We start from the raw sequence: 14,431 nt of genomic DNA, 5'->3' as shown, positions 1-14,431 counted from the left end.
GAAGTCACGTAAGGGCCTGGGCAGCAGGACTTACCAGGAGTAGGTTCTTTTTTGGAAGGGGAGGAGAGGGGGGCGACGCTGCAATGCACAGTGGACACGCATAGGTCAGGAGTGACCTATTTGCCTGTCATAGGGGGGGTGGGGCAGCAGTTGGGGAGGGGGGTTACTAAAGGGGAGAGTGGTGGGGGGGGACACGGTTGTTGGTTGGAGTAGTAATACAGTACAGTTTTGTAAAAATCATTATGATGGGAGGAAATGCTGGAAGCACCGGGCACGGGCATGGGCATTTGAAAAGTTGGAAAAAGGGAAAAAATGATATATGGAAACTAGGATAATTACGTTGAATATATGTGGTCTAAATAACAGGGAAAAAAGGCAAAAACTGGGGGCACTACTGCGTTGCTGGAAAATTGATATAATTTGTTTACAGGAAACGCATGTAGCCGTTAAAGAGAAGTACCTGTTGGAGCAAATGGGTTTTGATGTTCTCGCCTATACAGGTCAGGAAGAAAGATGTAAGGGAGTTGCAGTGTTGGCAAGGAAAGGTAGCACAAAAGTTAAAAAGAAAAAGGAGGATAGTGAGGGGAGATGGGTAATGCTTGAGCTGGAAACAACTGCAGGACGTTATACAATTGTCTCATTGTATGGCCCAAACGACGATGAACCTGATGTTTTTGAATTTGTGGATAGAGAACTAGCACTATGGCCAGAACCCGTGATATGCTGCGGGGATTTTAACATTAACGGTTTAAATGGTCTGCTTGATAAGAATGGGGGGAGATACACTGGAAGAAAGAAAAAGATTTGCAGATCAGTACAAAACCTTGCTCGTCATAATGCATTAAGCGATATGTGGGCGGAAAAGAATCCATTGGGTACAGGCAGCACCTTTTATTCTGCCCCACACAAGTCGATAGCAAGACTGGACTATTTCCTCATTTCTAGTTCACTTGTAGGTATTTCCAGAATAGAACGGATCCCCAGGATAGTGTCAGATCACAATCCCCTGGTCCTAAGTATTCAAACCGCTCAAGTTAAAGAAAGAACAAGCTCTACATGGACGTTTGAAAGAGGGTTGCTAAAAGATGAGGAATATATTATAAGAATGAACGCATGGATAACACAATTTTGGGATATCAATAGATACTCAGCCTCGGCGGATGTGGTATGGGATAGTTTCAAGGCAGGCATAAGGGGGGAGACACTAAGCTATACAATTGCAAGAAATAGAGGTGAAAAGGAGAAAACGGAAGAAGAGATTAGAACCCTGTGGGCACTGGAAGAGGCTCTAGTGGAGGCAATAAGCAAGCGTGAACCTTTTGAACCGATATTACTCGACTTGGAAACTCAAAAAGCAGAAACAGGTGTTTTTTTAGCACAGAAGCTAGCTAGGAATTACCTAGCAAAGAAAGAGAAGTGCTACGAATTCAATGAAAGGGTTGGGCACCTCCTGGCAATTAAAACAAGACAAACGTTAGCAGCAGGGGAGATAAAAGAGGTCAGGGATAGCACTGGGACAATTGTAAATAAGGTGGAGGATGTACAGGAGGTGTTTAGGAGGTTTTATGAGGTTTTATACGAACAAGATACAAGTACGGGAGATATGGAGGAAGAAAGTATGGATTATCTAACACCAAGACCACAGACAGAGCTTAGTATAGACGAGAGGATAAATTAGACGAGGTGCTAACATTGCAGGAGTTAAGAGATGCAGTAGCTAATCTTCCATCGGGCAAAGCAACAGGACAGGATCAGATACCTGTAGAGTTTTACAAAACTTTCTGGGATGTCATAAGTAAAGATCTGTGGGCAATCTGTTGTCTAGCACAGGGAGGTAGGATTGTCCCAAAGTCATGGGCCAATGCGGACATTATTGTGATCTTAAAAAAGGATAAACCGCCAACAGAACCAGGATCATATAGGCCAATTACTCTACTAAATGCTGATGTTAAGATATATGCCAAGGCTCTAGCTAACAGGTTGAGTAAGGGCATAGAGAAAATGGTGTCCCCGGAACAACATGGGTTTATACCCGGGAAAGGGACCACCCAACATACCAGGCAAATGATCACTATCTTAGATGCAGCAGAGGCCTTTGGAGACCCTGTCGCAGCGATCTTTTTGGACGCCGAGAAGGCCTTCGATAGGGTCTCTTGGGCTTACTTATGGAAAGCGATGGAATGGGCAGGAATAGGTAAGGGATTCATTGTAGCAATACAGGCACTATATAGACAACCTACGGCTAGGATAAGAATCAACAAATCCTATTCAAAAACGATACAGATCGGGCGGGGGACGAGACAGGGGTGCCCAGCCTCCCCGCTGCTGTTTGCCATCTATCTGGACCCATACCTGAGAAGGCTAACAGCTAATTGTAAGATCATGCCTGTTGCATTGCATGAGAAAGATTACAAATTATTTGCTTATGCAGATGACGTGGCTATTATAACATCAGTACCGGCGCAAGCATTGTTTGAAATTGAACAGGAGGCGAGGAAATTTGGCATGTTTTCAGGGTATTTAATAAATAGAGGGAAAACACAGATAGTGCAGAATAGTTACTCTACCTTTAGAGATGCAAGAGTAGTTCAGGAAGCAACATATTTGGGAGTTAGGGTGACGGCTGAGTTAGGAAAATTGGTAGAGATAAACATGGAGCCATTACTAGGGAAGGTTAAGAGAAATTTGGAGAGGGTTAACAATTTACATTTGACACTAATGGGTCGTATTAATTTCATCAAAATGGTTACTTTTCCCAAATTTTTATATTTTTTTAGGGCAATCCCTCTATTATTTGATGGGATATGGTTTAACAAGATAGAAGCAACATTGAATGGTTTAATTTGGGCACAAGGGAAGACACGTAGAGCTTATAGATTTTTGACATTACCAAGGGAGAAGGGAGGATGGGGGGCACCAGATTTCAGATTTTACTATTGGGCGGCAGTATTGCAATACTCCAAAGGACTGTTAGGAGGCAGCGATTATCAAGAGGAGGGGGCAGGTATAGAGAATGTTTATAAAGCACTGATGGGGGAAAGGGCAGAGAATGCTCTGGTTAATACAGTAGATTTCGCCTATTTTAAACATACTAGATTTAAGACCTTGGCGGCAGTATACAAAATTTGGAGGGTTATTATGAAGAAGGTAGGTTTAGGAAGATATAATAGATACCTGAGGCTATACATGAATGTCGATCTGCCAACAGAAATATTTTGGGATACTGCAATGAAAGATTGGAATGATAAAGGAGTTAAGAAACTAGGAGATTTGCTGGATGTGGAAGGGGGGTTTCTACTATTTCAAGAAATCCAACATAGATTTAAAATACCTGGAAACAATTTCTTCAAATACTTACAAATTAGAAGTTATTTTCATACAAAACAGGGGGGTCCAGTAGGTATGACAAGTTGCAGGATTATGGATTATTTGGGGAGCGGCTTAAGGGGATCAATTAGACAATTGCATATAGAATTACAGGCGTATAAAACTGATGATAGGGAGAAATATAGCAACAAATGGGTTGAACAAGTAGGGGCCCACCCGGAAGCTATGCAAGCTTCACTAGACCTAGGAAGAACCATACTTTGTTCAGCTACCTTACAAACCCAACATTATAAGACCATCTTTTCACTATATCACACACCAGCTAGAATTGCACAATGGGGGGGTAGCACTGGTATAACTTGTCCACGTTGCAACTCATCGAGCGCAAATCTCACGCATATGTTTTCGCAGTGCCCACAGCTTTGTACCTTAAAGGTGGCAATAGAGGTATTTCTGGAGAAATCTCTGGGGTTAAAAGTGAAATTAACAGACAAACTGATAATATTAGGCATCAGTATAGGCGATAATAATATTCATCCAGAATTTTTGTTTGTGGCCACAGCAGTTTTCAGACTTATTATTGCGAAAGCCTGGAAAGACAAATCTGCACCGACATTCCAAATATGGATGGCAAGGATTTTGCACATATATAATCTGGAGAAAGCCATTTATGATAGGAAAGGCAGAAGGGCAAGATCACTGGGGGGAAAGATTTGGCGCCCTATTGAAGAGTGGAAGAATAGTAAGGCATAAAAACTCTATTTTCTCTGAGTTATGACCTATTCTGTTTTGTTTTAGATGCTCAGCCTTTGGGTGTTTTTCATTTTGTTTTCTCTTCATTGTCTCATTATTTTGGATTGGTTGGATTGGTTATGGATTTCTAGTAGTTGATATTATATATGAATGTATAATGGTGAGAAAATCCTGTACTGTATTCACTGCATCGTAATTTACAGAAAAAGTGAAAGAAAATAAAAAAATATTTAAAAAAAAAAAAAGTAAATGACAAAATTTGTATTTATGTGTTGGTTTTGAAAACAGATAAATAAATGACATTGTCATTTGCATTGCCAATAGCTTAATCTCTCGCAAATGTGAGACCTATTGTACCCTACGGACGAGCTCAGCAGACAGCAATTACTACCACACAAACACACCCAGAGCCAGCCACACACACACACACCCAGAGCCACACACACCCAGAGCCACACACACACCTAGAGCCACACACACACCCAGAGCCACACACACACCCAGAGCCACACACACACACACCCAGAGCTAAACCTAAAAATTAAATCAAATCATGGTGAGCAACACAGGATGGAGCAGAATGTGGCCCAGAGCAATTAACAGTGCCTGAGATGAATTCCGGCATTTCACCCATCGCGTTTTTGTTTTCCTTTGTACCAAACTCTTACACATACACACCAGACTGACTGCATAAATAAACAGTGATGAAAATGCAGTGGTTAAACAAGTTTGCCGCAGTAATCCGTGTGAATTATAGCACAGGGTTGACAAATAGGCTAAAGTTTATAAAACCGGCATCAGAAAACTAAATAAAGTGAGCAGCGCTTTGTGTGGAAACATTATTGGATGGGCACCGAGGGAGTGTTGAAAACAGCCTGTCACAGCAGGAGCTAACAAGTTAATTATTCAACGTTTGTCAGCGCCCACCTATGCTGGAGTGGGCGAGAACAGCTGCGGGCAGACCAACAGCTGGGTTTTGGTTGTAAACGGCGGGGTCTGGTCTGCGGGATTATTCTGCAAGGAGAGGCGGGCGTGGAACTGGAATCCAGCGCCTACGGGTCGGGACGCCGGTTTCCAAGTGGGCAGAAGTGAGGCAATGTAAATGACAATGCCATTTATATATGATTTAAGAAAACAAAAAACAAAAAAATTATTATGTCATGAGCAATGCCAATAGCTCCACCTTTAAGAATGCTGAGACCATTGCATTGTAAAGGCTTGTTTAGTTCTGGCATTTACTAACAGTTTTTGGTTGTTCATTCTTCTATCTTCATCTATTGATCTCAGCAGTGGCAATCCCCTATTGCCTCTGCCTATCACAGGACACAGGGCGAGCCCACTTCAGCCATTGGTTTACCAGACTGAGGGACTGCATTCTGTTCTTGTACAATGTGCAGAGCAGAACTGGGGGCCCCTGAAAGGCTGGGGCCCTGGGCCAAAGCCCACTTTGCCCATGCTTTATAAGGTCTCTGTAAGGTAGGAAAGAAGGAATAAGAGAATGACGGAAAGGTAAAGGGAGAGAGATAAAGAGGCAAAGAGGGTCTGGTGGTGGATGAAAGAGACATTAGGTCCTTCCACAGCACCAGTCGTGAGTTTCTATTGAAAACGTTGGACCACAGGACTTATTCTTTTACTAATTAAGCAGGAGGGTTATTCTTGAGTTTCCAGCAGTGAGAAAACTTAAAAAAAGAGTTTTGTGAACCTGGTCCTTTGGGAGTGGGACATCACTCACAGCAACTACTACAGGCACAGATGTACATCAGGGGAACAGTGGGGATACCGCACCCTCAATATAAATGTCAATTGGGTTTGTGATCGTTTGACCTATGTTTTATTCCGAACTTTGCTCGAGAGAAAGTGTTTTATTCGAGAGAGAGAGAGTGTGCTTTATATAAGAGAGAGACTGTGCATGTGTGAAACCATGGAGCAATGGATGCGTTTAGAGATATTCGGACGAGCATCATGTCGGCTGCACATTACTGAAAGGATGCCCCTAAATTGAAACGGTACATCGCCCATTCTTAGTTAAAACTACCAAACCGTTGAGCCTCACACAGGTCCAAACATGTCGGTGATTGTTGAACGTTTTTGAGAAAAGTTTGGACTTTATTGAACTCAAGCTGTGAGCCGTAATGCTGTTAAAAAACTTGATTGAAAGCATTCCAATAACACGTTTGTTGCTCAGTGATTGTTTTGTGCAAATGTCTTGTCTCGGCACATTATATACGGAACGTTCCACACCAATTCTTTTACTAACCTAACAGTCGTGGGGTCCATCCCAGCCGCTCTGAGCTTCATCAAACCCACCTATGCCAAAGATCACACTGGTGAGTCCAACGTAGTAAGGAGTAGGTCAGTGGTTGTTGAGTGTTCATGAGAGTAGTTGGTTTTTGTTTAGCAAAGGACAAAGAGGTCAGCTATAGTTATAGTATCGATATGTCTCTATTCTGATTTCTAGTTAAAATCAGGGGGGTAGATTTACAAGCCCCTTGCGCCACTTTTCCTATGTTAAAAGTGACGCAAGGGGCTTGTGAATCTGCCACAGGATCTTTTCTCAGTGAGTGCTGCAACTGAAGTAAAACCTCTAAATATCGGGACATTTTGGTGCGTGAGTGGACGTTCCCTTCTCCCAGGTTTGATGGGCTCTCCCTTCGAAGGCAGATTTTGTGTGCTGCCCTTCCCCGAACACACCGGAGCACTTTGCTGCCGGCAGCTACCACCACACCTTCCCCGGGCAGGCTAGGACTGGTGCAGGGATAAATATTATGTCGGCCTAGAAACAGCTGCAGGCAGGTCACTGTCGAGGGACGGAGCATTGTTTTGTGCATATATTTACATATCGACATATTTACAGTTACATTTCGCGGGTAATTCCAAATCTCAGACACAGGAAAAGTAAGTGATTTACGCATAATCACACATTGTTGAATATTGGAGCTGGACAGCGGGAGAGAGGGCAGGAAAGGCACGGACAGCAGGAGGGGGGTGGGAAAGGCACGGACAGCGGGAGGGGGTGGCAGGAAAGGCACGGACAGCGGGAGTATATTGTTCGGTTAAGTTTCTTAAAACCCAATCACATATGTTATTTCCCAAGGTGTCACTAGGGTAGAACACCACAGTAATTGTCTCTGATCTGTGTCCCAAGATGGTACTTTCTGGGATCGTGTTGTCAAGCCGAGTTCATGTGATAGCATTTCCAGTGAATTCATCGTTATTCTAATCCGTGGTATTACAGACTTGCAAATTCTTCCTCTTTGATCGTCCGCCGGGAATGCCAGCCCCAAGCCCGGCAGTGACCCATTCGTCATCGCCGCGAATCTAAACCACTCAGATATGTACCGAACTGCCACGCCTCCACCGCGGTACGACCTGCCTCCTCAGACCGACACTCAGCCTTGCAGTAGCGTTACCTACTGGACCTTTACTTGCCCGGTCGCCTTCGACGCAAACTCCCTTCAGCAACTCTGCAGCTATATCCAGCTTCCAGCATGGCAGCTCGGCAGTGTTTCTTTACCATTGAGGAGTACAGGAACTCACAGCCAATGAGCATTGCCGAGGTCTGCACTGCGCATTAGGATTGGTTGAGTTCTTACCAACAGTCCAATCCCGGGGTAGTTTACGTATCAGCACTCCCGCCCAACCTCAGATGACTTCCAGGATAAATTCTGTCCTGAGATTAGCTTTCATACGACTCGGAAGTACTGCAATTGGGGGCAAATGCCGTCCATTAAAAGATCAATAACGGGGATCAGACATGAGGCTGAGTTTATTGGCGGTTTGTGTAAGTATTGACCAAGTGGTCAACTTAAGCGTATTGAATATTTGTATTCATATAATTTGAAGTCCTCGATTTTTCCCCGCAATGGATGAAATAAGGACTTTATCATGGGGTAAAGACGAGTGGCTCTCCTCACAGAGGACAGCGGGAGGGGGCGGGTGAACGGTCTCACGGACAGCGGGAGGGGGGGCCGGCAGGCACACGGACAGCGGGGGGGGGGCGGGTGAATGGTCTCACGGACAGCGGGAGGGGGGGGGCAGGTTAACGGGCACACGGACAGCGGGAGGGGGGCGGGTAGGCACACGGACAGCGGGAGGGGGGCAGGCGGGCACACGGACAGCGGGAGGGGGCTCAGGAAACAGCCAGCGGGACAGGGAACAAGACGAACAATGAACACAAACATCGGGGGAAAAAAAAAAGTACACGCCCACAGTGGCCACGTCTTCATGACGTTGCGGAGAGGGAAAGAATCGGCGGAACGCCCACCAATCGCCTCGGGAAATGACTGACAGTTCTCTCTTCCAATGGCTTGCCTCCATTTATGGAGCTAGCCAATGGAAGAGAGAGGAGGAACGAAGGCCACACTGTTGTAACATTAGATTTCGCCTGCGCCGAAAAGCTGCGCAGTGCGCAGCTTTCGACAAGGCGAAACCTAAAAAGGGTGGTTGACAATTTTCTAGAAAGCTGCTGAACCTTTACACTGCCCCGCTTTATAAATGTCTGTCCAAGCTTTGGCCCTGATCTCAGCTTTCCTTAGGGATAGGACCTCTGATAAGCCCTGCAAGCGTTGACAATATCAGGTTGAGCGAGAGGGGAGGCACATAAAACACATTTCAGTGGTTTGCGAGCAGCAGTAGATGCATGGTTAAACCATCTGTGCAATGGGCTGGTTTAAGGTGCTTGCTAATTGACAATATCGCAGAAGCTGACTTGCATACAGATTTGTAAGCTGTAATAATAGTCCTAGGTGTTCTTCTAGGAAATCATCCCTATTTCCACTATGTACATAATTCAGGAATTCTACGTTGTTACCCTTTTCCTTCCTGATTCTAATACCTTTATTTTAGGTGTAATCAGTGGCCACATTTTCTCTCAAACAGTTTCCAAGTGAAAGCCGAAATTTTAATAATAAAGTTAGAGGATTGTGATCACTAACGCAGCACACCCTCGCTTTAAAATCACTAAGCAGTGGGGCAAGGTCCTGGTTTAGCAATATAAAATCAGTACTACTGCAATTTCCTGATTCCCTGTAGGTAGGAGGAATGATAATGCCTGGGGTCCCGAAATCATGGGCAAAAACCAAATTGTTTGACATTGTTGCCCAATTAAAAGCCTTGCAATAGGTGACATGCCTAAAATATGTCAACCCCCACCCCTCTACCTTCTAAAAAATTGGATTTTTGTTGTTTTTGTTATTTTTTTATTTATATAGTCCTAATTTATTTTTCTAGACTGTTGTGGGGTCTTTTATGGTGTTTTCACTGTGTTACTGTGTGGGTTATTGCACAAATACTTTACACATTGCCACATTAAGCCTGCTTGCACTCTGCTGAGCTACCAGAGGGAGAGCACAGGATAATTTAGATTGTGTTGTAACTTACCCTGGCTAAGATTGTGGTCCCTACTTGGACAGGGAGTATCTCTACCAACTAGAGACCCAGTTTATAAAACTTTTCCCATGAATACACACTAACATTATAAAGCCTACCTCAGGTCAATACCCAAACTTTTCAGTGTCCCCTTTGTGCCTGGCTACCTGTGCCCAGTTACTGGGCTGCCCATGATGATAGTTTTGGACGTGCAGCATGTGTGCGCATTCATGTCTAAGTGCCCCTTACCCTAGCTACGTCTCAGTGGCCTTATCTTAAAAGGTGGATGTTGAACTTGGCCCTTTTTGCAGGGTCAACCCCGAACTTTTCGCCTTCCCCCCCAGAACCCAGAGAATTAGATCACTTTTGGACAACAAGAGGAAACCTTTGCTGAGGAGAGGAACCTGACGAAACTGAGAAGAGACTATCCCTAAACTGAAGTGCTGCTTGAGGGATTGGCCTGCAATGGTTGCCTGACTGCCAAAGAAAGGAGAAAGGACTTTGTGTGCTTTATTCAACTTGTAAGGATCTCCAAGGGCTTGAAAGAAGAGCTTGCCTCCTGCTGAAGTCTAAGGGACAACAGACTTCAACCCCCAGCTCCCCAAGAGTTATTTGGAAGTGCCTGCTGCTGCTTTGGGCCTTCTGAGGGACCGCGTATCGCAAGGAGCTGGAAGCGCGACTCAAGAGGGAGAAGCGTGTTGCAACCGCTGGTCTCGCATCGTGGATGTCGCCGCTGCAGCTGTCGCATTGCACTGCATCAAGAAAAGCGCCTCGCATCCACAGAGAAGCACGCCGCAGTCGGAGCTGCTGCATCACGGAACAAGGGTGTTGCAGCTGCAGTTGTCGCATCGAGCAGAAGCTTCTCGCATCATCGGAGAAGAGTGTCGCTGCCAAAGCAGCGGTCGTCGCATCACGGAACAAGGGTGTTGCCGCTGCAGCTGACGCATCGTGTTGGGATTCCTTGCAACATCGGAGAAGCGTGCCGCATCAGGAAGAACTTGGCGTCTTTATTTCTTTGCACCGGATATTTGCCGCATTTCCATCTTTGCAACACTTTTGTTGCCCTGCGTGTCGCATCTTAAGGTACATTGACTCAAAGTGTCACATTTTAAGAACTAAAGAGAACAAAGCTAAACCTACCATTTTAAGTACAGTATTGTGGATTTTTGTTGTTTATGGTCTTGTGTTAAATCTATATAAAGAATACTTATTTTTAATATACTCTTGTGTGGTGTCTATCTGTAGTGTTGGTGTTGTCACTTGATTACTGTATGTGTTCACAAATGCTTTACACACTGCCTCTGAGATAAGCCTGTCTACTCGTGCCAAGCTACCAAGGAGGTGAGCAGGGGTTATTTTAGGAGTGTACCCCCTTACCCTGACTAGAGGCAAGGGTCCCTATTTGTCACAAGTACCTACCTGTGCCAACTAGAGACCCCCAAATCTAACCGTAGACACTGACAGTAAACACGTGCAGTCCATTTACCATATGATTACCATGGGTGAGACAGAGAAAGTGAGACTCACCCACAGTAAAAAGTCCAAAAACAGGTGATTAAAAAAGCAAAAGATCTGGGTGAACAAAGGGTGGAATCCCTTTGTAACCGTGATTGATATGAAGTTGGCACTGTATAGATATGTAATTATGCCTGTATCTTACCAAAGATGGCTTTAACACTGTAATGCTGTCAATTTTTCTTTTGTTTTTTGGGGGGAAAAAATAAGAAGAATTTATTTAAAATAATAGAGTATTTTGTTTTGATATTTGAGCGCATTAGTCTCTGAATCATTTGGGGTGTAACATTTGTTCTTTACATTGGCTTCAAACAGCAGCAGCAGGCCATCTAACACAACTCCTCTCACTGGCAGAGCAGACCGTGATTCACCGCTGAGAACATTCCTGTGTTCTCTTTGATATAGTTCGATTATGTAATAGAGGCAGGGAAGAGAGGGTGTGAATTGTGCTAAAAAGAGCTATAGTCATCAGACCAGAGGATGGTTTTAAAAAAACAAGATGGCGGCATTGCATATAACATTCACAGTCAATTTGGTAACATCTATGACTCCATAAAATCTCAACAACTAGGGAAAGGTAACCTAGAGTCCACAGAGACCGTGCTTAATTTGTAAAAGGATAAGCTTAGAAGCCAATGATTGGTGCTATTGAAGGTCAGGGTGCCAAAGGGAAAGGCTACATCATCTTGATTCTAACACATTCCTGTTTAATCCATCACCCACACTGCCTGCGTCTTTATCTCACTCTTGCAGGTACTTTTTTTATTCCTGCTTTCTCCCTTTGCTACTTTTTCTCCATCTTACTCTTCCTCCTTCTTTCCCACATTTGTGTTTTTCACTCTCTTGCTCTAGATCAAGCTCTTTTTAAATAAGTGCCCACTCCCAGAAATAGGTGCTAGTGTGCACCACCAGCAACAATGGGCTTAAATTGGGCACAGCACAGGGAAAACATTTTGTTTACACTTTGTTTTACATGATTTTATTTGAGGAACAGAAAGAGCGTGATTTTATGACCCAACAGTAGAGCTTCTCTTTAGATGAAAACTTATTTGATAAACCATCGTGAATTATGTGGCTATGATTACAAATGCAGCGTACCATGAAATTTGCACACTGAATGAATCTATGTATTTCTCTGTTTAGGAAGGCGAACCTCCTAAGAACATTACAGGAACAAAAAGCGAGTATATTTTCTACCAAAAATTGTTCAGTGCTGGAATACCGAATGCGTTCAAGTTTGAATCTTCACTGCAGGATGGACTATACCTCGCTTTCGACGAAAACAACAGCCTCTATCTGAAGAAAGAAGGACAGTCTGAGATTGATGAAACAATGAGGGTCAACGCAGAGTGGCTGAACTAAGAAAGTGCTGAACTACATTTTAGACTTCTTGAGATAACCTGTTTTTGTGGGATTTGTCGAACGTAACACAAGCTAAAGTTATTTTAATAAAATTATCAGGGGCGTAGCTTGGTCAGTAAGATGGGAGAGTGGGGAGATTCAGATTTTGCAAAAATCATACTGGCATATAATGTTAAAATACATTATACAACAAGCAGGGTGCATGAGAATGCTGTGGAAAGAGAGAAATGTGGATTGGTAGAAATACAAAGAGAGAAAACACAATATTTTGTTGAATAACCAACATTTTTTGAGGAATTTTATGAAAGAGGGAAAGAAGGTGTGTATGTGTTTTTGTCTGTGTGGATAAAAAAAAAAGTCTGGTGAAATCCGACAGACACCTTACCATACCGACTGAAAGCATCTGTACCCTACTATTTATCAGGATATACATTTATTAGGCTGCACTAACAGCGCAGTTCACAAAATACCAAATCGCAATGGGTCACAATTCAACCTGCCTCATGCTCATGTATTAGATGGCTCTCAAATTCCTAACCACTAAGATTTGCTGCCATCACAGACCCCCCCATATCTTTGAATCCTTGTAAATAAAGCAATCTTTTTAAATGCAGCCTCTTTTCCTTAAAGGAACACAGGATGCATTTATTTTAAATGAAAAGTTTTACAAACTTTTTTTAAGACTAGGCAGTCTTAACATTTACAAAGGGTAAGAGGTCCCTTGGTGATCACTCCCCATTTGCAAATGGGTTCCCACTATTTTGTGTAGTCGCATTTCAGTTGCAACACATTAATACGTCCAAATCTGAATCGCTATTTGGAAGTGATGCCGTTAACACAACCCTTTTAAATACCGATTCCATATGTAATTGCAAACCCAAATCACATTTCTGTAACATGTTACTGAATTGTAGTTGTGTTTAGTACAAACCAAAAGGCTGTTTTGCAGTCAAAAATAGTCTGATTTTGCGAATTGGAACCTTTACGACCTCAAAAAGCCTCATTATATCTGGCCCTTTTCCCACAACGCCCAAAGCGGTTCCTTGGATTGTGGACGATGTTAGAGCTGTCGTTTTGTGAATCATTAATGATCACTCATGGCAGTTTTTACCTTTTAATGATATGCAGTCACATAGCTGATCAAAGAACATTAATCTATTACCTCACACGTCACAAGGAGGTGGGGAACAACCTTTTACTACCCTTTTTCCTCGTGACTCAGGAATGTGCAATATTACCCCTGGAATTTGTAAATGCATTTGCAGTGACATCTTTGTACATTTTAATTTTGCATGTTATTCTTCCAAAGACTGGGACCGCATGTGGACGGTTTAGCAGAGGTAAGTTTATGGCCAATCTAACACTGAATTGAAGCTTCTTCTCTCCACGACCAACTCTACGCTGCACATAGGCATGAGGAATCCTCAGCTCTAGTGAGACACGTACTTAACCTATGTCTAAAATACAACGGAGAACACTGTGTTCCCTCTAAGCTGCGCGCCTGGGCGGCCACGCGAACTGATGATTTTTAGTTGAGCGGGGAGCCTTAAGGATCGCTCAAAACAAGCAGATCTCCTGCTGACAAGAGAATAGCTCTCAATGGGCTGCTAATGGACGCAAAGAGAGGCCCTTGATATGTCCTCCCTCCTGACTTTGATAGTTTAAGGTGTGACTCCCAAGCCCCCCCACAATTCTTAGATTAACTGTTTTTTTACACTGTAGCAGCCCATAAGATTTACAAACTTTACAATTGTGAAAAGGAGGAACAATTGTGCGGGTACCCCAATTTGTTTAATAAAATCTTGGCAAATAAAAATGCTCTTTTGTTAAAACCATATTTGCATGCTTGTATTTGAAGGCGTTGACAATAAAAGCTCCAGATGTTTCAAGTAAACAATGTTCTGTTCAAGCTAATTTATTTGGGGAGGTAGAGAAATGCAGAGATGAAAAAGAGAAGAGGAAGCTGCTGAATATAACGCTCATAAAATAATCTGCATCTCAGACATGCTGTCTGCGGCTAGGTGGAACACATATTTACCAATTTATATTCTAATGTAAACTAAATAATCCAACTTATTCTTCTCTATATGCAATTCGAAAGCTGCAA

The 14,431-nt window shown here is 43.4% G+C and overlaps 1 protein-coding gene across 1 annotated transcript in view; it reads left to right on the top strand.

The window, feature by feature from the left end:
* The window catches only part of LOC147732517 (interleukin-18-like), a 240,707-nt gene extending 226,489 nt beyond the window's left edge, over nt 1-14,218 (top strand). Inside the window, exon 5 of the mRNA XM_086957051.1 lies at nt 12,106-14,218. Within this exon, the coding sequence (XP_086813177.1) occupies nt 12,106-12,324 (219 nt within the window). The 3' untranslated portion in view covers nt 12,325-14,218. The remainder of the gene's footprint in view (nt 1-12,105) is intronic.
* Nucleotides 14,219-14,431: the final 213 nt, after the last annotated feature.

This window comes from Lissotriton vulgaris, chromosome 2_1, assembly GCF_964263255.1.
Source record: "Lissotriton vulgaris chromosome 2_1, aLisVul1.2, whole genome shotgun sequence".
Taxonomy (NCBI): domain Eukaryota; kingdom Metazoa; phylum Chordata; class Amphibia; order Caudata; family Salamandridae; genus Lissotriton; species Lissotriton vulgaris.
This window is presented reverse-complemented; position numbering and strand designations above follow the sequence as displayed.